The sequence below is a fragment of the Stegodyphus dumicola genome, chromosome 8, assembly GCF_044657685.1.
Source record: "Stegodyphus dumicola isolate Sdum_Otavi_A_Nest chromosome 8, ASM4465768v1".
NCBI classification, from domain to species: domain Eukaryota; kingdom Metazoa; phylum Arthropoda; class Arachnida; order Araneae; family Eresidae; genus Stegodyphus; species Stegodyphus dumicola.
In genome coordinates, this window is record NC_140775.1 from 131,943,905 (window position 1) to 131,969,276 (window position 25,372).

Here is a 25,372-nt window from a genome sequence, read left to right on the forward strand (position 1 = left end):
ATTATTTAATGTAAATACAAAATATAAACCTAAATAAAATTAATTTAAAGTTTATTTAGTTTCTCCTAGAGGGTTAAAAATAAATTTTAATTACAATTGAAACCGATGACTTATCGTATGAACAATAATCCAAGATAAAACAAGCTACTTACTCTTGTAGTTTACAAAAACGTTTTACATTTAAAGTTAACACCTAGCCAGCTGCACTACCTGCAAAGTACTTAGTAATGACGCAGTGACTAAGGTTTAGTCTTTAACAAATACAGCCAGGAACTGAATTCTTCGAAAGACACAGTGGCAACGGGATGAAAGCCTTAGTAGCTTTCTGGTTAAGATTGGCCTTCTACTTCTAAATAAACCTGAGCGACATTAAATTTGCATAATATTCTGAGTACTGCGAGCCAAGGTGGATAGGAAAATGTTTAACTCAAATTTGTTAACAAAACTTGAGGATAATTGTCCCAAACAAAGTCTTTAAATATTAAATCTTAAGTTTTACAAAAGCACTAGTAGCCAGTTATAAAAATTTAGATATTTTGATTAATGAAATTGAAAAATCAACTGCAATTCAGAAAGCGTTAGAATTAAAACAAATAATTCTGGAGAAACAGAAAAAATACAGAAAAGTAAAATAAAATGTTTATTTTTTCTCTTTTATACAGTTTATATTGACAATGTTTATACAAAAACAATCTGGTACATATAGAGACAAAAAATTCAATATGAAGATAATTGTTTAAAAAGTAAAAAATAATTTTGCTTTAATCCATACCATCGTATATGCTGCTATGCATTTTAACGTATCTGAAATTAATCTTTGGTTAATGGTAAAATTAAATATTTTAACAATTTATGAATTTTCGGAAGCGCAATTTTGACAGAATTGATCCTAAATTTCCACTGAGCAAAACGCAAAGTGTTTTTCTTCCGCAAAAAGGTTTCGTAGTTTGAAAAATATGTTTAGTTTTTCCACATAAAAAGAAATTTTTTATCTTAAAGCGAATAAACCTAAACATTTGGCAGCACTCAAAATAAATAAAGTGTATTTTGATGTTTCTATGAAAAAGTAGATATTTCCGAAGGGACTAAACATTGCAAACGGTTTTTGCCGATTTAAAACCGCTTGAAAAAAATTTACACTTTTGGACTACTTGAAATGGAAGTTTTATTCTGTTTCCCAGGATAGATATCAAGAAGATAAATGTACAGTCATGATAAGCTAGGTGGATGCAGACTTTCTCAATAAAGTCAAAAAAATATATATAAATACACTGAAAGGCACGCCTAGTGACCACTTCCCTTAGACAACGACCTCGGAAGGGAATCAATGTTTCTTGATACGTAACCAAATATTAGTGCTGAGCATTAACTCTGCAAGCCAACTTCTCTTTAGAAGACCAAGCTCATTCGGAATCCTGAGTTGTCGTTTTAACTGTGTTTTACTGTATTATTCTGTAGAGTCATTAGGTTATATGTATGCAGGAAACATGAAAAATGTGCATTGCCCTCGCCGGGAATCAAACTCTGGACTTCCTATTTACGAATGAGACATACTTCCAGTTACACCACGAAGGCTCGCTGAAATGCTTTGATTGCGTATTCTGTTGTTCAGCAGGAATTTATTCTACTCTTAACTGAGCTTATCACAGAATCTTACTAGGGGCCTTCACACATAACGGCTCATCATATATGTTTCACCATAAAGATGTAAGCACTTAAATCGCTGAAAGTAGGGAGATAATGTCTTATATGAACTCCCCCTTTTAAATCGCGACTTGGAATGAGGGAAGCCAATCGCTAAATAATGGTAGTGACGAATTAGCGTTCACTCTTTTAGTTCGAAGGCCAGTTGTAGAGTCATTATGCTATATCGATGTAGAAAACATGAAAAATGTGCCTAGCTGGGATTCGAACACCCGATTACGCGTCGGTCGTGCTTCCAGTTAAGTTCCACGATATCACACAGAAAAAAGGGAGAAAATACCTTATAATTTTTTCAATTCTTTTTGTGGCCATCATTCTATTTTATTTAGAGAGAACGAAGTTACTAAACGCTTTGTGAAAAGAAAATCAAAATTTGACTTTATTTTTAAACTCATGATACAAATAACAGGGAAATAAAATTCATAACGTATACCTAGCAAGCAAAATTAAAAACGAATGCAAATAAAATTTAAAGTTTCTGTTTCTGGCCTTAAAGCAATAAGGATAGCATTATAATGTTCGGGTTCCTTAAAGTCGTGCTCATACATTTATAATGTACTTAAGCATCATTTTTTTTCTCTAAACCCATCAAAGTATTGTTCTTATTTTCTGTGTTCATAAAATATTGATGCTGCCAGAAAACGTGTTTTTTTTGTCATAAACTACTTAGCCTGCTGTAAGGAACATTTTCTAGAATTTAAAAAAATAGATTATAAATTTCACGTTACGTGCAATACCAATATTTTGCACAACTGCTAACTCGCTAGTGTACATAAGGAGACCTAGAAGCGTAACGAGAACGTGAATCGGAAAATGGCTTGACATCTGAGATATGGCTTTTTCTAACGAAGAAATAAATGAATAAAAAAATAACATAAACCTTATGGATAAATTTTTATTCATTCAATCAAATTTAAAATTTGTGATAATAATTTCTAGGTTTTCTAAAATTTGTTATCGAAATTGTAGTTTTGATTTTCCATTTTTTGGATTCAAACCATAATGAATCTTTTATTGGGCGACCTATCATTATTCAACCAGATTTTGATCCTATGTTGAAATTACCTTCTTAGAAAGGTATCTTCAATATCGATATTTGTTTAGAATTACAGTCGTTTTCGGAAATAGTTGGCAGGTTTAGTTAACACTAGAGGGTTTACTGCATGCATTCATTCCAAATGATCGATTTCAATATTGACAAAAGAATGTTTTGTAACTGCTACCTGATTTGATTAATATTAATTTTAACTGATTAGTTTTGTTAATATAGTTAGTTAAATGTTTGATTGTCTTTAATTGTTTTGCTTTTGGTATTGTTAATCTTTTAAACTTAAAGGTGAATTTGATTTAAGTTATTTAATCTCTGTTTGAACAACTTAGATGTTAGATAAGAAAAAATTACACAATAATACTTTACTCATTTTTCAAACTAACTGACTGATTCAATTTAACCTTCTACTTCCTGTGCCTGATAAAAAAAAGAAATAATGTATCAAGCTTACAAAATAAAGAACTCTGATACTGTGTATAGGAACTGTGTGATTGATCTAAATCAAGTTAAGTCAAATTCACCTTTAAAAAATGAAAAATATTTAAAATACTAAAATTAAATAAAATAAAAAAAAATTAAAGCTTTCAGATTTTATATTACGCCCAAAGGGGCGTTTTTTTTTAAGTTTTGTGTATTACCTTTATTTATTAAATATCACGTTCTTCGCACTTAAACTATAAAATTCAATTGTACAGCAATAGCACAAAAATTTAAAAAGAGCTATCTTTAGAATTTTCGATACATAGTCTCGCTCGCTGGAGATAAATGTTTACAAAATGAGAAATAGAAAGTAAAACAAATTCCAAATTTGTGCTTCCGAATGCCCATATTCGAGTGGAGGATTTCGTTATTCAGAATTTGATGTTTGTAGGTAATGTTGTTAATTCACGGTGCGAGAAACATTCATACATTTATGCAGATACTTCATTGTTTAATTTCTTTAAATATAATGCAGGGCTGAAATATTTGGTGGCACAATCTGAAAAGTGAAAAGCCATTTACAATGAACCAACGCAAAATGCCAAAACAAAACTTTAATTGCTTGATTTGAGCCGTAATAAGTTTGATTTGAGCTGTAATAAGAGTAATTACAACTCAAATCAAACTTTTTAATAACCACATTAACAAAACTAATTAGTTACTAAAATCAGCATTAAATAAATTTGACAACAGTTACACAACACGAATGACTAGAGCTAAATTCGTTAAAATAATTTGTTGTTCAAACATGGATACAATAATTTAGTAATCCATTCAGTTAGCGTTCGAGTATGAACGTAAAGAAAGCGCTATTCAAGAACATATATCGCAATGTAAAAATGATTGTGTTTGATTTAAAAGCATTGAACAGATGCTTAATAACGAAAATTTTAAAACTCGCTTGCTTAAATTCCGTATGATTTCCTGTAATTTTCATTGAATGTTTTTCAGACTCTCGTTTTCGTAAAACAATAAGCATTCATTCTATATTTATTCCTTATTGCTGAGCTTCAAGAATAATAAAATGAAATATATGATGAGAGCTTGAATTTAATTCCAATCCTCATTTATAGATTTAAGCTGAATAGGAATTTTAACACCCACTTGGAGTTATCTTTCATTCATTAGCTATTTACTATCTTTATTTCGTATATTCTTAGGTACTGTTTATTGTATTCCGCCTAACAGCGGGATGAAACAGAATATTTGATGAAGAGTTAATTTACAGTATTTTGATTTCAATCAATGTTGTGATAAATATTTTATTTCACAACTTAAATATCTGTAGGTGTAAGCTACTTTGGAAATTCACTGTTATTTTGTTGTAAATTAAAAAGCACTTCGTCTGCAAGACTTACATCCATATGTTTATTTTTTTTTCTCGCATATGCATAGTTTTCGATGTGGGTGTTGCAAAACTGATAGCTTTTCTATTTGGTACTTAACAAAATATTTAATAATTTGATTTCCAATGCTATTTTTGCAACAGAAGAATAAATTTGCATTGCGAAAATCTGAACCAAACTTATTCTATTAAAATATTTAGGTGAAAGAAAGAAATCATGATTAACGTTTGTAAAGTTGGAAAGGTCGAAAATTAAAGAAAGCATCTGTAAAAAATGTATGATAATCTTCATCAATTACAGTGGAATGCAATTTTATATATAAGCTAGCAGTTTACACTTCTGTGGCATTTTTGATAATTTCATATCAGAAATGGTGTTTAAGGAAAACTCATTAACTTACGGTATGAAAATATCAATAAAATATCAATTGATAAATAATAATCAATTGAATAACATTTAAAAGCCTGCAAACCAAGCAAGTACTATAAATGTTTAATTTTCTTTAAAATTAAATTTTAATGACTAGAAAAGTTTCACGTTAGTTTCACAAATGTTCTAGTAAAAGTAGCCCATTCAGGTTTTATACAGGAGGAAATATCAGTTCGAGTTTTATACAGGAGGAAATATCAGTTCGAGTTTTATACAGGAGGAAATATCAGTTCGAGTTTTATACAGGAGTAAATAACAGTTCGAGTTTTATACAGGAGAAAATATCAGTTCGAGTTAAGTTTGAGTTCTATATAATAGAATATACCTTTATTAACCCTTACAACTTTTCTAGAAAATTAAGTCACTCAGTACCTAACTACTCGATACAAATGATATTTTTTTATACTACAGAAGTGAATTTTTCGTGAGTGAGTACATCTATATTGTAGATTTGTTATCTTTTTATAAATGAAGCAAAGTTCGTCTTCGGACTTGCTATACGTTTCCTTAGTTGTCTCAAAATAATTATCAAAGCAACAAATCCGAAACCTTGGCAAAAGTGAAGATTGTAGAAGAGAAGGCATTAAACTGCAAAGTTAAAAGAAAGGGGGTCAAGTAATATAAAAAAAGTTTAGTAGTGTATATGACGTGGAGTAACCTTCTAACATTCTGTAGTCATACATATTTATTTCGTTTCTGTTTATTTATGAATATTTTCCTTCAAATAAATTTGTGCATATTTTCCTTCAAAATATATGTATTCTTAAGAATACACGTATTCTTAAGAATACATATATTTTGAAGTACATATATTTTGACACATGAGTTGTCAACTTCTAGGTTAGAATCTTCTTCTAGGTTTAAAAATGAGAAGCAAGTGCTCCATCCTGGAACACAATAGAATGTAGAATACAATATGTATGAATAATTAAACCTTTAATAATGATCTAAAATCACATATTGAATATAATAATATTCATTTATGACCAGAAAATAACTATTTTTTCGTTTTGTAATGCAAAGTATTTCATTAAAGAAAAAATGAACATGTAACATTTTCACTTTGAATACTGATATTGTTTCTAAACAGTGCACCTAGATTTAATTTGATAAACATGATGTATTAAGTTTTCATTCATTTTTCGGTTATATGACGCAGGTTGTATTCATGGACCTTGGAAATGCATTCAGTCAGCCCATGCTAAACGATGAATAATGTTTTTTAAGGGGCACCCTATATTTCTATATTATATACCTAAACTGCCTAGATCCATGTGTGATAGGACTGTTATTTAAGTGTATTTTAGATTAAACAGTTTTGGTTTGATGTGTATAATAACATGAGATGACGTTATTATAGAAATAATGAAACTTTTACAACCACAACATTTCAGTTCAAAACAAAAAATTCAGTTTTCTATAGAATGTTTTTATTGCAGATGATATTTCACTTCCACATCTTCTCTTTCTTACTTACGTCTTTTTTCAGAGAGACAGGTAGAACATAAAAAGGACATTCTTTAGGTCAGATGTCAGCCATACAAAGCTGGGCAGCAAAGACTAAATCGCCAGATAGGAGGTCTTAATTCCTTTTGGCAAAAGAAACAGATTAGCATCCAATTCTTCGTCTTTTTCCTCCCTTCTACACTCCCTCAGTGAGATCGAATGACCGACTTGACCATCAGGTCAACTTAAGAGTCTGTTTACTTCCGGAAACACGGGATTTGATTTCTCTTGCTTTCGTGAAGGCAATAAATTCACCATTCTGTTCTTTTGCAACGATTTTTATAGCAGAATCTTGGTTCACGTGGAATTTCGTTTTGCAAGAAACATTTTAGAGTAATTGTGCTGTGTAAGAATAGTTTTCGTCTGGCCTTTTTCCAGTCTTTTTCAACTTGGTTTTGTGTTTATCTGACTGTGTATTTTGTATGTAGAGCTTACAAAATGAAATATCGAATAAGAAAAGATACCGTTCTTTTCAAATTCTAACTGAGGAAAGAAAACTGTTTCCTTTTACTATATAACATATCGCCATTATATGAATCATTTTTATTATATCCGAAGAAGAGCCTGAAATCAAATCGGATTTTATTAGTCGACAGCTCCAGTTTTTTTGCTAATTTGTGAAAGGATATGAATATAGTGTATGAATAGATTTACAGATATAGTGTTATAGTCAATGTTAGATGTATAACTTGGATTAACAAGCAGTCAGCATTTTTTCTATTTGACACTGAGTAGCAAGGCCTATTTGACACTTTTTTCTATTTGACACTTTACATCAGTTCAAAATTTATTTTGGGGATTGTTACGTGGAAAAAAATGAAATTTTACATTTAACTAACTTTTAAACTGACTAATTCCTTTTGGTGCCGCGACATAAAAAAAACACACTAAAACTCAGTCTAAGTACTTACTTCTCTCAGACTCAAAATCTTAACACTTTTAAAATCAAAGAAATCAAAGAAAATATTCTCCCTGATGTTTTGGTAAAGACTAAGATTATTTATAAAAACCCAAATTCGAAAATGCACTTCCGCAACAAAATCATCAATCTGCTATCTCTCACCAAAATATAACTAATTCAGATCTCCAACACATAAATTTCAATACAAATCTAGAGATAGCCATAAAACACTTAACATTTAAAATGCAACACAGAAGCCTTCAAACACCAGGTAAAGATAAATTTCACACTTTAGGAGTCTACTCAACAAATTAAGATAAATTAAGTAGCCGATCGTATAGCCACCAACACTTAAAACTTATTTTTTCTATTACCGCAGTATGGTTACCCAGGTTCGAAAGAATAACCATGTTCCGTAAGGATCACATGGGTGACTTACAGTAGACCACAATTTAACTCAAAGAAACATACAATAATAAAAATAATAAACACATTTATTGAATATTTCCACACATTAACATTTAAGATAGCTGGCCAGACTACCCATACACAATCTTTTTAAAAGTTACTCATAGTTTTTTTTTTTTTTTTTTTTTTTTTTTCATATCAATCTCATTTTCAACATTATTCCATTAATACAAAAATCATAGTGAAACACTTCATATTAAGCTTTTTAAAACATGAACTCAAGAATTAAACTCATGACAATTAAACATTTGAAACATAGCTAACACTTTCTCAAATATTTATTATTGATAACACTTTCTCAACTATTGATTGATTGATTAAAATAGTCGAATTTTAATCTACATAAACAAAAAGGTCAGCTAAGCTTTAGAATTTATCACTTCAAAATCCTATAAATTACTTATAAAAGAAAAGCAGAATAAAAATAAAATGTTTGCTCCCAGAATCCGCGTATACTAGTCTGAGAGCCTCGGGAAGCTGCCGGAATCCAGTCATAAAACGTCAAAAACATAACAGCCAAACATCATCGTTGTCCGAAAAAGCGATACTGATGTGTGCTCATAGCATAACGGGAATTCTCTCATAGCACCCGCACTACTCGGTCCAGCAGCATTTAACTAAAAAAAAAAAATAATAATCAGCCTTCCCTTTTATTTCGAAGACCCTCTGAAGATAACGGAAGGAGATGGACAACACAAGATGACGATTTCCCTCTTTTTCCATATTTTCCAAAGCAAACTGGAATTTCAGCGCGAGCAATTCAGACTCAGCTCTTCCACACATGGAAAACGCCAGAGACATGATTAAGACGCAGGACCTAGCCCCAGATTTTTTCCCAATTACGCCGAAATTTAACCGCAAGGAGCCGGCGACGAGCTCGGGCCGGTCCCCGCTGCCAGTGCCACGGAGATCACCAATATTAACCGTAACCGCGGTCGCCCCCAAGGGGTCGCCGGGTAACGCTCCTCTCAAAGTAGATCAAAACTGGACCAAATCTCACAAAGACCTCGCAAAAATCTTTTCTTCTTCTCCCTTGCAACGGCTTAAGAAAACTCGGTTGACAATCACCAAGAAACGCCTCAAAATCACTATTGGCTCAAACCACACTAAAATTAAAAATTTAACCAATCTGAAACAAAACATAGACTCCCTCCCACTTGAACAAAAGCAATAAATAGTCTCTAGAATTCTCAGAAATTCAGAACTTTCTACAAGATGGCAGACCCTTTCTTTCCCACGCAACAGAAGTATGTTTTCAACCTATAACTCTGTCAAATATCGCTGCCCCTTAGAACTATTCGCCTCTGAACGAGCAAAACACGTGTGTTCAACCCCCGCGAAAGGGAATTGCAGCTGGCCGCAAATTGACCGCTTCGTAGGAAACGGATGTAACAAACTTCGCCCTTTTTTTTTTAATCCCACTCTTCAGCTAAACTTAAAAGAGTATTGCAGTAATTGAGTCGCCGAAATTGAATTAAAGTTTAAACAATCCTAAATATTAAACATTAATTCTAAAATAATAACAATACAAATTCATTAAACACAGTAAAATAATATAATAATTTTACCAAATAATACATAACAATTTTCCATAACAAATTCCCCAATTATTTAAAATTTTCACATTGTTCTATATCTTAAAATTAGAAATTAAAGTTTAATGACCTAAAACTGGAATAGTATATTACAATATAAGGGAAAAAATTGACAGTTTCACCCACCGTATGTCGGATTTGCGCAATGCTTATGGGGGCCCACAAAATTTTCATAAATATTATGGGGGCCCTTTTGTCACGAAAACAATTTAGTGATAAAAAAAGCGTCTCGATTGAAATTCAAGAAGCTCTGATCTAGTCATGCAGCGTGACATGCAAGCATACAAAGTCTATAACTTTTTCATTTAACTCACATTGTAAATATTCTTCGTCATTGTTAATGACTATTTTATTTTCATTCGCTAGCAATCGCGTATATAAACACATTCCATACGATTCTATTGTTGTTTATAGTATTTACATTTTAAATTGTCATTTCCTGAAATGCGATGATTAATGTCCTCTTTCCTCTAGTTTCTTTTGCTGGTATGTCAGAGCATTGTTATATATCCGTTACATGTATACTTTTGGCCTTGTCGTAGAGCTAGTTTCGAACTCAATTGGAATAGAATGGCTCCTGACGCAATTTTCTGTTTCGTTAATAAACAGTGTATTGCAATTCACTGCCCAGTGAATTTATGCTATATCTAAATCTATCAACGCTGTGTTAAAACAAATATATAATTGAAATATTTTGGCAGACTGCATAAAATTTCATCGGAGGCCGCATGCAGCTCGCTGGACTCCATTTTGAGACCACAGCTTTAAAGAACAGTTGTTATTCATTAAATCAGTTTTATATGCTCTCAGTTCACATTTACACAGCTTGCATGGTTCCATTCTTTCGAACCTGTCCCCAAATATGGATATTTTAAGCCAAGCATTTTAAAATGTGGTGATGAGTTTTTTACGTTGCTAATAATTTACACTTTCGTAAACAGAGCAGCTATAATATAATACGCAAGCCTATTCACAGATCATCAAAATATTGAACAAAGAAAGCAATCAAACATATGAAAACACTGGTGACTAGTGCTGAAAACCGAGGGCGCATGCACTACGCTAGTAGGATTACCAGTTGCCAGCCTTCATTTATACCTAAATAAGTTATATGACCCTTTATTATAATTCATTTTAATAAGTAAATTAACATAAATGCATTTAACGATGTATTAGAATAATTTTTATGTGGCAAAAAGTAGCACAAGGAAATGACACAAGTTTGCCAAAAGTAATAAATTTGAGAAAAATTGCACTATCTGACAAGAATGAATCCAACGGCCATATACTTGCATGGGAGCAAGTCATCGAGAATCACCGAACCCATGGATCTTAACCGTCGCATCACCAAGAACACTGCCGATGTTGCACGGCAGGGAGTAGACCGATATGGTACAAGTCAGGATCAGGAGACAAACAGCATAGAAAATTTGCTAGTATAAGTAACTAAAGGCCAGAAGAAGTACACACATGGAACAGCCAACCTTAGCCAGTGGTCGAATCCGCACCCTGCAACTTAAGTAGCTATCTTCCGCTTGCAGTTCCGCGGCAAAGTTTCAGATTAAAAACAGTGGACTCCCTCCCACTTGAACAAAAGCAATAAATAGTCTCTAGAATTCTCAGAAATTCCGATTAAATGGGTATTAAAGGCATGTGACTCGTTGTTTAGTGTTACTTCGTTTGTTAAGCGGATTCCTTTACAACGCAAATGAGTTAACATTTAATTTGTATGTGTGTGTGTGTAGTGTTAGCAGTCCTTTGGTAAATCAGTAATCATTTTCCTTAATTATTTAGCTATGTGTAAGAATCACGTCGATAGATACGTACATTTGTAGGATTTTACTTATTTTGCATAGCAAATTTATTTTAAGTTTAATACCTGTACTGAACTTCTCAACTTCCTCTCCCATCTCTCGCCAGAATGTAAATTTAAAGTTAAGTGAAGTGAATATTTAAAGGGATAAATCTCTGAGTTTATTCAGAGCGTGTTTTCGCTAGCCAGCGCACGTTACTCTGTTATTTCGCTGTTACGTTAGTAAACCTTTTTGCCAGATCGGAATAATAATCACGCTTGTTAGGTTTTTGTAAGACCACCTGTTAGGCGTAAATTAAGTGCTATCTAGAAGTGCTTATTTTATATTTGACTTGACGCTTTTTGATATTCTACGATCTTAGTTTTCACCGCACGTTTGACGGTGCCTCTGTAACGCACGAAGACTGTGACCTTCTGTTAAAATATTTTGAATTAATAAAGGATTATTTTCAGCCTTCTTCTGCGTTGGTTATTTTTTCACGCCTGTGCGAGAATTCATCAGGTCATTGTAGGATCTAATCTAGTTTATGTGGAACAAGAAAGAACGACCGTATACATTTATCTCTCTCATTTCATCTCAGTGAATTCGAGTTTATTCCATCTCACAAGCGACAAACACAAGACCTGCAAATTGTTCCTTACCTACGTCTGTGCCCAAAAAATTCTGAACACATAAAATAAAATTAAAAAAACGCAATGCATACAAATGGCGATGACAAGAAAGTATTATTAACTTTGTTTAGAATATTGGAGACCTCCAGCCTACAAAGTGGTCTTGCGATGCTTCTCTAATCTGAAACAGATGTGACTTTTTCCGTACAAAATCTCGCAACTGCGATTTGAAATTCAGGGTGCAAATGACATGTAATGTTCGTTTTCGACGGAACTCTTCTCATTTGAATTGAAATAAGTTCCTCTTAGAAACAATTCCGATTTTCAACTGTTTTAAATCAAGACGGGAACAAGTTCTAGGAATATATTTTTTGGATTTTCGAATTGGATTGAAGTTGTTCTTTTAGAGATTATGGTAGTTTGGAAGTTTATTTCTTACTTTGTGTTTAGTTTGGATAAACTCACTGGATTTTGGACCATTTTTAGAAAACATTATTCGGTAAATTTTATTAAGAAAGAATGTTTTTTCTTATTAGGATACAAAAGAATGAAAGTTAAGGTATACGGAATATTACTTAAAATGGCGAAACACGTACATCATGTAACAAATAATGAATTCATTAAAAGTACATCACATTTAATCATTTCAGCTTTATTTTGTTTTTATCAAGGTAGCACTAACCAAGTGATTGAAAACGTTCATATTGTCTTAAGACATTTTTTCGCTGCCAATGATCTGCACAGCTTTGTTTTTATTAGTTTCAAAAATGCGTATTCATTACTTAAGTTTAACATTTAAGAGCTCGTTTGGCAAATAGAGCAAAATTTGACAACATAGAAAATGATCTAAGGATGGGCCTTAATAAGCTACATAAGAAAATTCAGCCTCTGACTGCAGATACTTTGACAAGCTAATCGGTGTAATTTCAAGAGCGCTCAAGAAAGTTAAGTAAATGTAAGGAGATAATTGTCACCTGTACTTCATGTGTGCAAAACAGATAGAAAGCGACGATAGACAAAAATCATACCGCGCAAGAAAGCAAGTAAACACCGCCAGTCAGGGCTATGTTACGGACTTGGTGTTCTTAAGCCTGTGAATAGCAAATGGTCTGATTAAATTATCTTCTAGAACGATTTGGTAGTTACGAACTTTTGAAAAATATGTGATATATTGTGCATTAAATCTTTGAACAAATATTTAAGGCGTTTTGAGTACGTTGCACAGTATCTAGCACAGCTTAAAAAAGAAAGCAACTATGAAAAGCAAGCACAATGTCAAAGCAACTATGAAATCTTTATTTAATAAGACACGTTTTATTTAACTTAAGCAGACCAAAAATTAAATCAACACTCTTCAGAGACGTTAGTCTTACACAGACTAATTAGGTCCTCTGATTATCATCTGGCTTACATATTAGGTAGCATTTTCGCTGCTGGAGTAGTTTCCCAAAGATAGGTAGTAGAACGGGGGAAAAGAAACCTACGTGACTGACAGACTCTGACTCAGATATAAACATACAAGTCACAGGTACAGACGCATGACTTGACGCACTTGACGCACGTTCTATTGACGCGTCCTAGTTTCATTGTGCAACATGTTCTTAGCACTTAAACCACATAAAATTAAATTCAACAGCAATATCACAAAATATTTAAAAACAGCATATTATTAGAATTTACGATAGATAGTCTCGCGCGCTGGATATTAAAATGTTTTTTTCGTACAGTGTTGCCATTGCTTGCTTTGAAATCGTGAGTTTGTTACTCAAAAATTCGTTAAATTTTTACAAAATATGAAATAGATAATAAAACAAATTTGAAATTTAAAGTTTGGCTCAGCTGCTCATGTTTGCGTAGAGGATTATGTTATTCAAAATTTGATGACTAGATACCGTTACAATGCGAAAAACATGCATTTATGCAGATTCTTCATTATTTAATTTCTTTAAATAAAATACAGGGTGATCATATTTGGTGGCAACATTTTGAAAAGTGATTCAGACTTTAAGAGTGATGCAAAGCAAAATGGCATTTCGAGACTGATAGCCTTTCAAGGCTAACGCTCCTTTGGTCTTCAAAAAACGATGCTAAACTATTCTAACATTTAACAATATGTTAAAGATTTAGATTAGGGTAACTGACAAATAGCTGCAATTACGCGCACAAAATTGTTTCAGCTATAATTTATTTGGCTAGTGGTTTATGTATGATGACTTTAGACATAAATTATTAACTTTATAATGATTATAATTAATTTATGAATCATTTTTATATATAATTTTAATTGTAGATATGGAATTCTATGAATAAAAGTAAACTTTAACCCTAAAATAATTTTCATTGTAATCTTAATAAAAGAATTAATATTTCTGTTCAGATTACGATGAAAATTTGCATTAAATAGAAGTAATTTAGGGTTTTTAAAAGTATTTTTTAACTTAAACCTGGTATAATTTCTCAGTACTTTCAAAATTTGTAAAAAGTAAATTTAGTACGTCGGATCTGTATTAATTGGAAAGGAAAAGACAAACAGATAAGACCAAGGTCTCAAAATATCAAATAACTTGCAAATCAGAGCGTGGAATTCTCAATTATATATTCAACACCAATGAAATAAATGAAAGTAGCATTTCCATGTGCTAAGGAAAGTTATTTAGAAAGGGCATATTTGCGTAGCAATTAGAAACAGGAAATTTACGGCAGATGATTCATTAAGAGAAACCGCTAACCACCATCACTCAATTTCCGTAGCTAAGCGTGGTGTAACTTCACTTTGCATCAACTAACAGTTTAATGTTTTCGAAAATATTAATGAGTGGGAATACGCTCTAATGCAGAATACATCAACAAGTGCTCAGAGCTTTCAATTATAATAATTACTCAAATCTAAAAGGCATTTTAAATAATTTTGAAAACTTCTAGCATTTTATAATATAAAGTATTTTTAAAACAAGTTAGAAATTTGGTAAAATACTTGCTATCATTTGATAAATATGCTTGACAAGTATCCCTAGAAGAGCAGATAAGAGAAAATTATATTTGAATTGTGATATATTTATATCACACCTCTTTTCCAAAGAATTTTTAACCAGCAGATTTAAATTTAAAAAATTTATAGTAGAAAATTCTGGAATGCTAAACAAATAAGTTACTAAGTACACGATATTTGTTTCAACAAGAATCAGAATTTACACACAGACACAAATCTTTAAATACGTTCAGCTTGCAATTAATTAGTTTCATCGGTTGCAGAGAAAAACATTCATTAAAGCAAATGAATGCTTTTTCCTCAAACGATTTTTTTAATTATTCTTATCTTATTTTTTAAATAATCTTAAGTTATAAAAGAACCTTAATTACATTAAATTAATCCTCCAAGTTAATCAGAAAAAATATTCCCAATTGTTTCAAAAAATGGTTTCGAATGAAAGAAGTTAATTTCTGGATGCAACTTTATTACTCGATGTGTAATTTTTATATAATCAAAGCACGATTCCTTGAATCCATATTTGATGGCTTTTGTACCAAATTTTATATTTGTGGATCATGAAAGTTTACATCTTAATTCCTTATGTTTAAGGTTGCTGTATTCATTTTCTCTTTTGAAATATACGAAACTCAGGAATATTTATTTAATCAGTAATTTGATCTAGAGTTCTGAGAACTTTTTCAATCTCTCTCTCCCTTTATCTGTATATATATGAACATATATGTCATTATAAGAATCAAAACTCCATTGTAACAGGAGCTCACTAATAAAATTTTGAAGGCTGTATGAGTATTTCGTAATTAAAAATTATTACTAATGAAATTTAAATGATTCTAAAGATGTTAGTAAATTCCCGAACGAAAATGTAATTACTGTTTTTTAAAGACTTTTAGTTAGAACTCGTTTTTTTTTTTTTTTTTTTTTTTTTTGCACTTATTGCAGCAAATTTTCTAAATCCAATAAAATATAAAAACATATTTGTACATACTGTGACTAAAAATTTCAGCAAATCAGGTATTACACTTCATCCGTTAATTTACACTCATGAAAACTTGTGATAATTTACAAATTATGTCTATTTTAACGAAATGTACTGAACCAAAAATACTAAGTATGCCGCCGAAGAGTTATGCAAATTTTCAGAGTCGAATACGTTAAGTGTACACGTGCCTGTTTACGCAGCTGTATTTGTGGAGGGATATAAGTGCGAGAGGGTTTTTTCTCGTATTCCTTCACGACATTCACCGTCTTTCTCTCAAGTGATGAAAAACAAAAGGACAAGCTTGACAACTATAGAACAGAAACACGTCATGTAATTCTTGCCACAATAAATGAAAGATCGTTTTAGCAAAACCTGCGATGTATGTAAGGATTTAAGCATATTAGATCCTAGAAACTTAAAAGCAAAATTCCTAAACATTACTTACAACAACTGTGCAAAAAATTGAAACTATTCAGTTCAGATGTCATTCTAGGAACACTTTACCATGAGTTAGATATTTTTATTTGTCACTGGAATTCACCAAATTTTAGTGTACAAGTGTATTACAAACTAGGTGTATCAAACCAAAAACGCGACAGATCAACTGAAGAAAATGAAGAAAACTTTTGAGGAACAGTATCAAGTAAAAAAAGCTGCAAAAACTGTTTATGATGATACAATAATAAGGATATTTAGCAAGGAACCTATTCAATATTTCCTTTGGCTTATGAATATTTGTTTATGTTACCAATATCTTATATAGCTTATGAAAGGTCATTTAAAAAATTTCAATATGTGAAAATTCGATTATCCAGTACCCTTGCATAGTCAAATTTAGACACATTTGTTTTGATGACGTATGAAATTGATTTATTAAACTAAAAAAAATGTGATGATTCAGCCCCATTAAGTGAACTTTTTCTAAAAAAATATTTTATTTAGAAAGTTTCTTTTCCTAATGAACTTTTTAATAATCTTTCTGCAAATATTTATTTTGATATTTAAATAGTTTTAATACACTTCAGTCATTTTTCCTATTATCATATGTTGCATTCAATGTTTGTTTTCATAATATATTTTTTAAATACAATAAGTGATTGAAATCTGCGTACTTATATGCAAATAACCTTTTTTAAATTGAAACTAAAAATATCAATATTCATTGTGTCACCGGAAAATCCTATATATCGCATTAACATCTAGTGCAATCTTTATATAAAATATTTATATAATTGATATTTGATGTGCATTCAAAGCAGTAAATTTTGATTTCTGTAACTATTTCTAATGAAATAGCTAGAATATTTTGTGATCACATGTATCATTGTGACCGAAAGTTAATTAATGTTGGTTACATTTTAATCATTTATTTATTATTTAGATTAATTTATTAATTTATGAATACTTTTTAATTGTGACAATTAGTTAACTGATTAATTGTCGATAAATATATTTTATAATTATAAGCATTTTCAGTTTTTAAGTGATGACGCGGCAGTTAGAATAATCTTATGGCCTCTTGTCACTCGCATATGTATTTAGGATTACTTTTTATGATACAGAATAATCTGCCATAAAAAAAGGCAAATAAAAAATAAAAATGGCAAATAAAAAAAGTTCCCTCTTGGGCAAAACACCCGCCGATAAAATGGTGCCAGGTAATTGAGATATCGAGCAAACGAATTCGTCGGGCAAATGAAGTTGTTGGGCAACTGAGAGTTGGGCAAAAGACGGGATACTCTTTCAGTATGTTTTTGTCAACTGCCGAGTAGATGACTATAATGAGCACTTCTCCACAGAGACTCCAGCTCAGTTAGACGGACGACACCGAGGGACGAGATACCCTCTCCAACACTGCAAAAGTTAACTAACTCTCTCGGAATTCGAATTGAATGATGTCTACAGCAATTAGATGCAGCTACAACTCTACTGATTCATTCTCAAGTTATGCCTTCTTTAATGCCAAAATTACTAAATTTACAGTTTATTCAGCTCTAAATTGCTACTTCGGGTGTTACTACTTATTGCTATAATTGCTTCACGAAAACTCTTGCCATAATTGCTATTCCTTCATTCTTCACCATTTTATAACGTACTTTCACATTTTTTGGACTTTAAAATTATGCTATGCGAAGGAAAAAGATATGCACATCACCTTACGTTACCCAGGAACCTGCTGCGTGACTTCGTCACTACAATGGTGGGCAATTATGCTCATCCCGCGTTTTGTTCTGAGACTGAGCATGCTGGTTACATAGCATTTTACGCAGTCTTCTTCAAATATAACTCGAATGCAACTCACTTTCCCTCATGCCGATCACAGAAACATTATTTCTGAAGCATATGGACTTCGTGTGTTTTGCTACAACAAGACATCTTTAAATATTTTTCTGTGATATACAAATCACCAAGCGTTTAAAAATTCTATTCTAGAGATATTTAATTGGTAATTGTATTGGGGAAAGAAGGAAGTTTTGCAACTATTTGCATAAAATCACATTCGGCGACTACTATATCACGAGTTTAACTTTTTCAGTTTGCGCAAGTCACTCAGTTTTATGTATAATTGATGATTTATTTGCGCTAAATCATTCTGAATTTCGTTATTCTGTCTGTAGTTTATATACCTAAAAGATGAATAGCCAAACTCGGCTGAAATAGAAAACTTCCTTTGTACACGTTTGATATGAATCATAACGCTGCGAAAGCAGCAAGAAATATTTGTGATATGAAAAGGAAGGGGAACGTAAACAAATGATTTAAAAACTCTTGCTGAGGTAGTAGGAACCTTTACTATCAGCTTTGGTCTAGTAGGCTAAGAACCGTAAGGCGTTATGCCCTGCCCCAAGCCCCTAGATGCAAATACAGCTCGCAGTCAGAAATTGTCAAGCGAGATGGATATAAACAGAATATATTATGGGTTTCTTTTCTTACTTTTGAGTCTGCAGTGCTAAGGTTTAAACAGAGAGGTTTAATTTTCTTTAGTCAGTAAGTTTATGGCCTTGCGAGATTAGGAACAGGAACTGTTGCATTATGCCCCACGAAATGACGCTACACCAAGAAAACCGCTGATACCGTATGCAAGAAACTCCTAGAAGACCCTATCATATTCCCATTTCATTGAAAGAATTGTTACATGAAATAAGAAGCAACTTAACTTGCAAAAAATTTTCATAACTCAACAGGCAAATGCAATGGTTAGAAAGCTTGAAGACAAACTCAGAATTTCGAACTCAATTTTTCTTTAATTTCTTCAATGTTTGGATTTGATTCATAATTATTCAGAAAGCCCATAAAATATATGTTTGCTCGCCTTAGGCAAGATGATGTCAACTATTTATCTTCAGTTTAAATTAAAAGCATAAAAAGTAATGTACCTGAATATACTTAATATTATTTTAGGATTCGGGCATAGCTACCTCTTTCAAGCAAAAACTGGTAGAACTTTTATAAGCTTTAGAAATGAGTCCAACGTTTATTGCTGTTGAGACTTAGTGAGTCAGATTCTACTCATTTCACTGGCCATGATAACAACGATCTATACTAGTAATTTTAAAAAGAATATAGGAAAAAGTATATTTAAACTTAGCTGATTCTTCTTCCGCATATTTATAACCATTGCTTGGCTTTAAATTAGTATTTTAATCTGACAACATTGCGGAGAGGATTGTAAGCAAGTTAATTTTTTTAAATTTATCAGTTTGTACACAATCCATGTTTAACAAACCTAACGATCCGTACTTATATTCGAAAGCAAAATTCGACCATAAATTTATTTTAATTACTGATTTTAATGAATGTTTTTTGAGCGAAAATACTACGCAGGATCTTTGCTCTAATTAAATTTAGTTCCAGACTGAGTCTCAAAGTGAAGAGAGAGAATTTGATTAAAATCAGTATCAACCTATTATCGAATTTTGCCACTTTTAAAGCTGCTGCTTTCCACTTCCATCCATTGCCTTTTGGTTTCAAAGTAAGAACCTAAAATTCATTGCTGAGTTTACAGTTTCAAATTTTCATGTTTTAATTCAATTGATTCTAAAATCCAGTAAACGTTTATTGCTGTTGAGGTGTTGTACAGAAAAGGTTCATTGCTGTATAATTGTTATCCACTAAAAGTTACTGGAAGTATTGTAGTTTCTTTCATATTTTAAACTTTCTTAAGTACTTTCTGATTATTCTCCGTCCAATTCTAACATTTGGTAGAACTGCCGTATTTTGGGCTTATTTTTTAGAATACATACACGCCTATTTTTTTGGCATATTTTAGTGTACATGTATAACACGCTTTACATTTAGCTATTATTTTACTAACTATTAGACAACGGCTGTAAAAATGTAAATATCCGCCTTATAAATTTCTGATTTACTTCATGAAATTATTTTTTATGAAATGTGTCTTTTTGTAATAACTTTTTAACAGAACAGTACTTGTGAGTCGTAAAGTTAGTCAAACAAGCATTTTTCGCCAATTCACAAAGCTGCCAATGAGTTGACGATTTTTTTGTGGGAGTGCGGTTAATCAGAAAGTACCCTTTTTTGTACTGGTTAGCGGTGCAATTTCTCTGACTTTGGCTGAGAGTTTTACTAAAATGTCCCACCACTTATGATCCTATGCAAGCGCATTTCCCTACCATGAAATCTGATGCGTCTGCAGCTATCTCTAATTTTCCTTTCGGGTCAAGAAATTTCAAGACCGGAGTGCAAACAATGCAGTTTTTGAACAGCTGTGTTTGCTTCCGTTGACCAACAAACTTTGTCTTTTAATTTCTAAGTTTAACATGAACCAAGAAATTTTTGTTCCTCAGTGGATGTTCAGTAATTTGGTAACAAGCCCCAAAACGGCATTAGTTTCTGTACCGTATTTAACGGCGGGTAAATATTAATTGCAAATATTTTGGATATGTTTGTTTCAGTCCCTCGATGTGACATTTTGCACCCAACCGAGTAATGGAGTTCTTTCGTCGCCAATTTGCATTTGGGATCTTACATTTTTAAATCCGCTTCTCTGAGAAGAGTAAAAACTTCTCGCAGATCCTCAGTGGGCTTATCAGTTCTGTTAATAGTGGCTATTACGTCATCTGGTAGATATATAAATGTTGATCTGCGCAGTACGGGTCCTATATGTCCATGACTTTATGAAACCCAGCCGGAGCATAGCATAAAAGAAATGGGGACCTAAGGATAAACAGGATATTTCGTTATGATATTTGGCTTAATATCATAAATACAGTTATTTGACTATAATAGGCAGCCAAACGCCCCGATTTATTGTCTGTGGGAGATAAAGTATTCTTTTCTGACAGAAAAGTACTGGGCTAGCGTGGTAACTGTAATGTAGGAATCATATTATCTTTAATCATATCTTTAATGTGTTTCTCGATTTCTCCCTTCCTTAACTTTATCACACAGGTAGGTGTTTTGCTCTTTACGGGATATTATTCACTGTATCTATCTCATATGTAATTACAAGTGTTTACCATAAGGTTTCATGGAACAACCTGAAAAGGCGTTCATCAATTTCTGAACGATTCCGTTTCCTCCGGTGGTAGGTTTTGCAGATAGAGGGCTGGTGGTGATGTTTCTTTTTAATTCATTCTGCTCATCTCGAGCTGCACAATATGCGCATAAAGGTCAATACACGCCGCTACTGACCACTGATTTTAGATCTACTGACCCCTTCGAATGTTCAATATCACATTTACCTACAAATTTCTAACTGCATATTATAAAATACCGCTGATTGCTGATTATGGCTGCTGAAAAACTGACAAATTCACAGCTTCTTACGGGATTTAACGAAATATGAAAATTAACTTAAAACTTAATAAAGATGCAATTTACTAGCCAAAAGTTTGCAAAAACTTTTGTCTCTGGCCGACTAATCACGCGAACACACACGGCTAGCAAAAGCTAAAGTCTGTTTAATTAAATTTAAGATATGTGTGAAAAACGCATCGGAGAAGATCAGTGGTGGTTACTAAAATCCCTTCCTTAACTTCAAGCTATCTGTACTTAACATACGTCAACTAATTGCATCCTGGTGGAAGTCGTCGAAAGTAGAAGTGACTGTAAAAATAAAATAATAAAACAAAGGATTAGTAAGCATAAAATCCTGCACTGTTCTATACAATTTTAGCTGCAAAATATTACAAAACGTAACAAAAAAAACAGATAACTTATCGCCTCGTCTTACTTACAAAGTACAGAGTGTTGATAATCACCGAATAACAAAATTAAATTGAATCGGCATACCTGCGGCATTTAGGGATCAGTAAATTCACATTGTGAATTTACTGATCCCTAAATTGATATTGAACGAGGTTGTTGTGTAAAGAAATTGTACGTTTGATGTGCACTAACGCATAACAAAATGATTGGTTTCCTTTTTTTTTATCGGAGTCATGAATAAATTCGGACTTTTGCTTCGATATGCTGAGATTGTTTGCTGTACTGCATTTAGAAGAAATTCGCCGAACGTTTGTTTCCGACAAGATAAGGTCTTTATCATTGACAAGATAAGGTCTCATAAAACATTCCCAAATTGTTGGGTTGGTAGAGGTGAACCATCTCCGAATCTTAGACCGTTAGATTTCTTTTTTGGGGGGACATTTGAAGAACCGAGTTAATGGTGCAGAGATTCGCAGCACGAAAGAAGAATTAAAAGATGGAATCACCAGAGGAACTGTTACTCTGCAGTTTCTTGCTAACATCTGAACGGAAATCGATAAGAGACTTGATATTCTACGAGTACTAACGATGCTCATGTTGAAGTGTATTAATATAAAATGCTTTGAAGTGCTAGATAAAATTCAATCATTCTTTTTTCTCTATTCATGTATGCCTTAAAACATATTCGGTCAATAAATTATTGATATCATGTACTATAAATGCAAGTAAACGCATCACCCTTACAGGTACGCAAAACTTAAAACAGTAAAACAAAATCTAATATCTGCAAAGTGCGGAAAATTCAGAAAAAATATTCAAGTTAAAATATTTACTAAAGGTTTTGCACTCCTAATCAAACTTTGGCTCAGGCTTCAGTATTTCCACGAAACTTTTACAATTAGCAATGCCAATAGCTGTGTTTAGTGAAAAATAATAGCAAATGCAATGTGATACAGCATGGAACATTTCTATGTTTATATTTGAAAAATGAAAATTAAAAACTATGATATTCTTTGCATGGATTTTATATTTACAAAAATAAATAAACAATCATATGTAGTAAAATGCTTAATATAATTTAAAAAATTACAGAACATTAATTTAGATGAATGGAATGTCCGATTCTAATTTTTTTATACAAGTATAAAAGAAATGAAACTCCTAAGCAATGAAGTTATTTTCTGTCAGTGAATTGATAAAAAAATTTTCTTTTCAGCTTGTTTAAGAAAACAATTCTCCAGAACTAATTCAAGGATGTCTAGCATAGTACATTTCAGCGCTTTCTTCTTCATCATAATCAGCTGGATTGTAACTTGTCAAGGGAAGGAAAAACCTAACTGCCAGTAAGTATTCTTTCCATTATTAATGATAACACATTTCAAAGGTTCAAATACCTTTAGTACAGAAAATAGTATTTCCATATTTGTTTGGGAAAAAATAATCTGTAAGACACAGTATAGTTTTTCATCACAAACTTTAGTATTTTATTTTACTAAAGGACTATTATACAAAATTTGAAGTCTTTAGCAACTTTAATAACACATTTTAGAAAACATGTAGCTAAGTTTTTACGTTTTAGAAAACACGCAGGAGTAGTTTTCAAATGAAAATTACTTACAGAATAATAAAGTATTTTTAGTATAAGTTATCTGTATCGGTAACACTATAACATAATAGCAACTACGGGTTTTTTCATCAAATCCTAAAAGCTCATGTAAAATAAGATATCAAAACGCATTAAAATTAGATATCTCTACTATTTTTTGAAGATATGATATGGAATTTCTCATCAATTTCTGAGGAAAGAAAAAAGTCCTGGTAATCTTTGGAACACAATACTATGGAAATATGGAAGTTCAAATATCTGAAGAACTTAAAACAAAATGCTGCAAATTAATTAAAATAATATTTAAAAAGTATCCACAGCTTTTATAGAAATTTGATGGAACACTACACTATATAAATGACAAATCCTCAAATAAATCAAGAAACGATAGAGTGCTTTGTTGTTAGAAATGCTTATGATACTGCACATTCCAATATTTTTAAATAAACGTTGTCTAAATTTGAATCATATATAATGTAAGAGAAGTGGCAAAGTCCAGAAAATGCCATATTTCATCATCATATTGAAATGATGGCTTAACACTAAATATTTCGTTCTCTTTCAGAGAGTCGCCAATGCTTTTATCAAACTAGCATTTGAATATCAGTGATTCTGGTAAGCTAATTATACGAGAACATTCTGTACACTTGCCAAATTATTTGGGAAGAGTTACAACATTTCTATGTTGCAATTTCTGCAGTGTGTACGTAAAGTGAACATGAGATCAGATTACAATGATATTCAACAAGTCGTTGGGTAACTATCCAATTTCCGGCTTTTGCAACTTAATAATACCATCTTAGACTTCTCAGAGTTTGCGATAGGGTATTTGTTTGTCGTTAAACGAGTGTAAAACTATCTGGTAGAGTTACCGACATTTTGTTGTGCTAATTTCAGCGCATAACTTTATGAGCTATTATTAACATCTTAATTCTCACTAGGGAAAACATGCATACGGAATCCTAAATGAAGTTGGAGAAATGAAGGAGAAAAAATAAAAACTAGACCCGAGCTTCGTGCATAAAATGAAGTCTGTATCAATAAAAAATCTTTTCTGAATCGATTTTAAATCCATTTTACAATCCTTTTTGACAAAAACAGTCTTTTATTCTGTCCGTAAGTACAGATGTCAACCAGAAATGGTGGAATGTTTTCGAGAGCGCTTGAAATATGATACCCTAAATGTTTCGCGATTACAATAATTCCTTTAATTAAGTAAAAAGTGTTTGGCTAAGTCTAGTAGTCATGTATAAATTTAGAGATACACCTTTGTAGCTAAAGTTGTATGACAGAGGGAAGAAAAAAAAGTGCATTTGTTTTGGTACTTTGTGTCAAGCCGATTTTATCACAGACTATAAAATAATATTATTAACGTACGTACAGACGTCAAGCAAAAGCAAAGTTAAAATGGTTTTTCTTTCAAATATGATCCCTGAAATTTTTTGTGATTATAATACTTCCTTTTCTTCGTAGAAGGAAGTGAAAAAGTGTTTAGCTAAGGCTAATAGTCATGTATAAATTAAAGAAGACACTTTAAAGGTAAAATTGTTGTACGAGGCAAGAGAGAAGAAAAAGGTGCCTTTTATTAATACGTTGTGCTAAGCGGATGTTATCATCTATATATATATAAAACGAAAGTATGTCTGTCTGTGTGCGTCTTTCGTTCGTGCTGCGCGTAAACTAATAGACCCAGGGTACGAAATTTGGTACATAGGTGCA

The 25,372-nt window shown here is 32.0% G+C and overlaps 1 protein-coding gene across 2 annotated transcripts in view; it reads left to right on the forward strand.

Annotated features, from left to right (window-relative positions):
• LOC118202926 (uncharacterized) overlaps positions 1 to 25,372 on the forward strand; it is a 169,766-nt gene that overhangs the window by 51,809 nt on the left and 92,585 nt on the right. For both annotated transcript variants that reach the window (XM_085823060.1, XM_085823059.1), the window contains exon 2: positions 23,264 to 23,390. In XM_085823060.1, coding sequence (XP_085679186.1) covers positions 23,302 to 23,390 — 89 coding nt within the window. In that variant the 5' untranslated portion in view covers positions 23,264 to 23,301. The remainder of the gene's footprint in view (positions 1 to 23,263; positions 23,391 to 25,372) is intronic.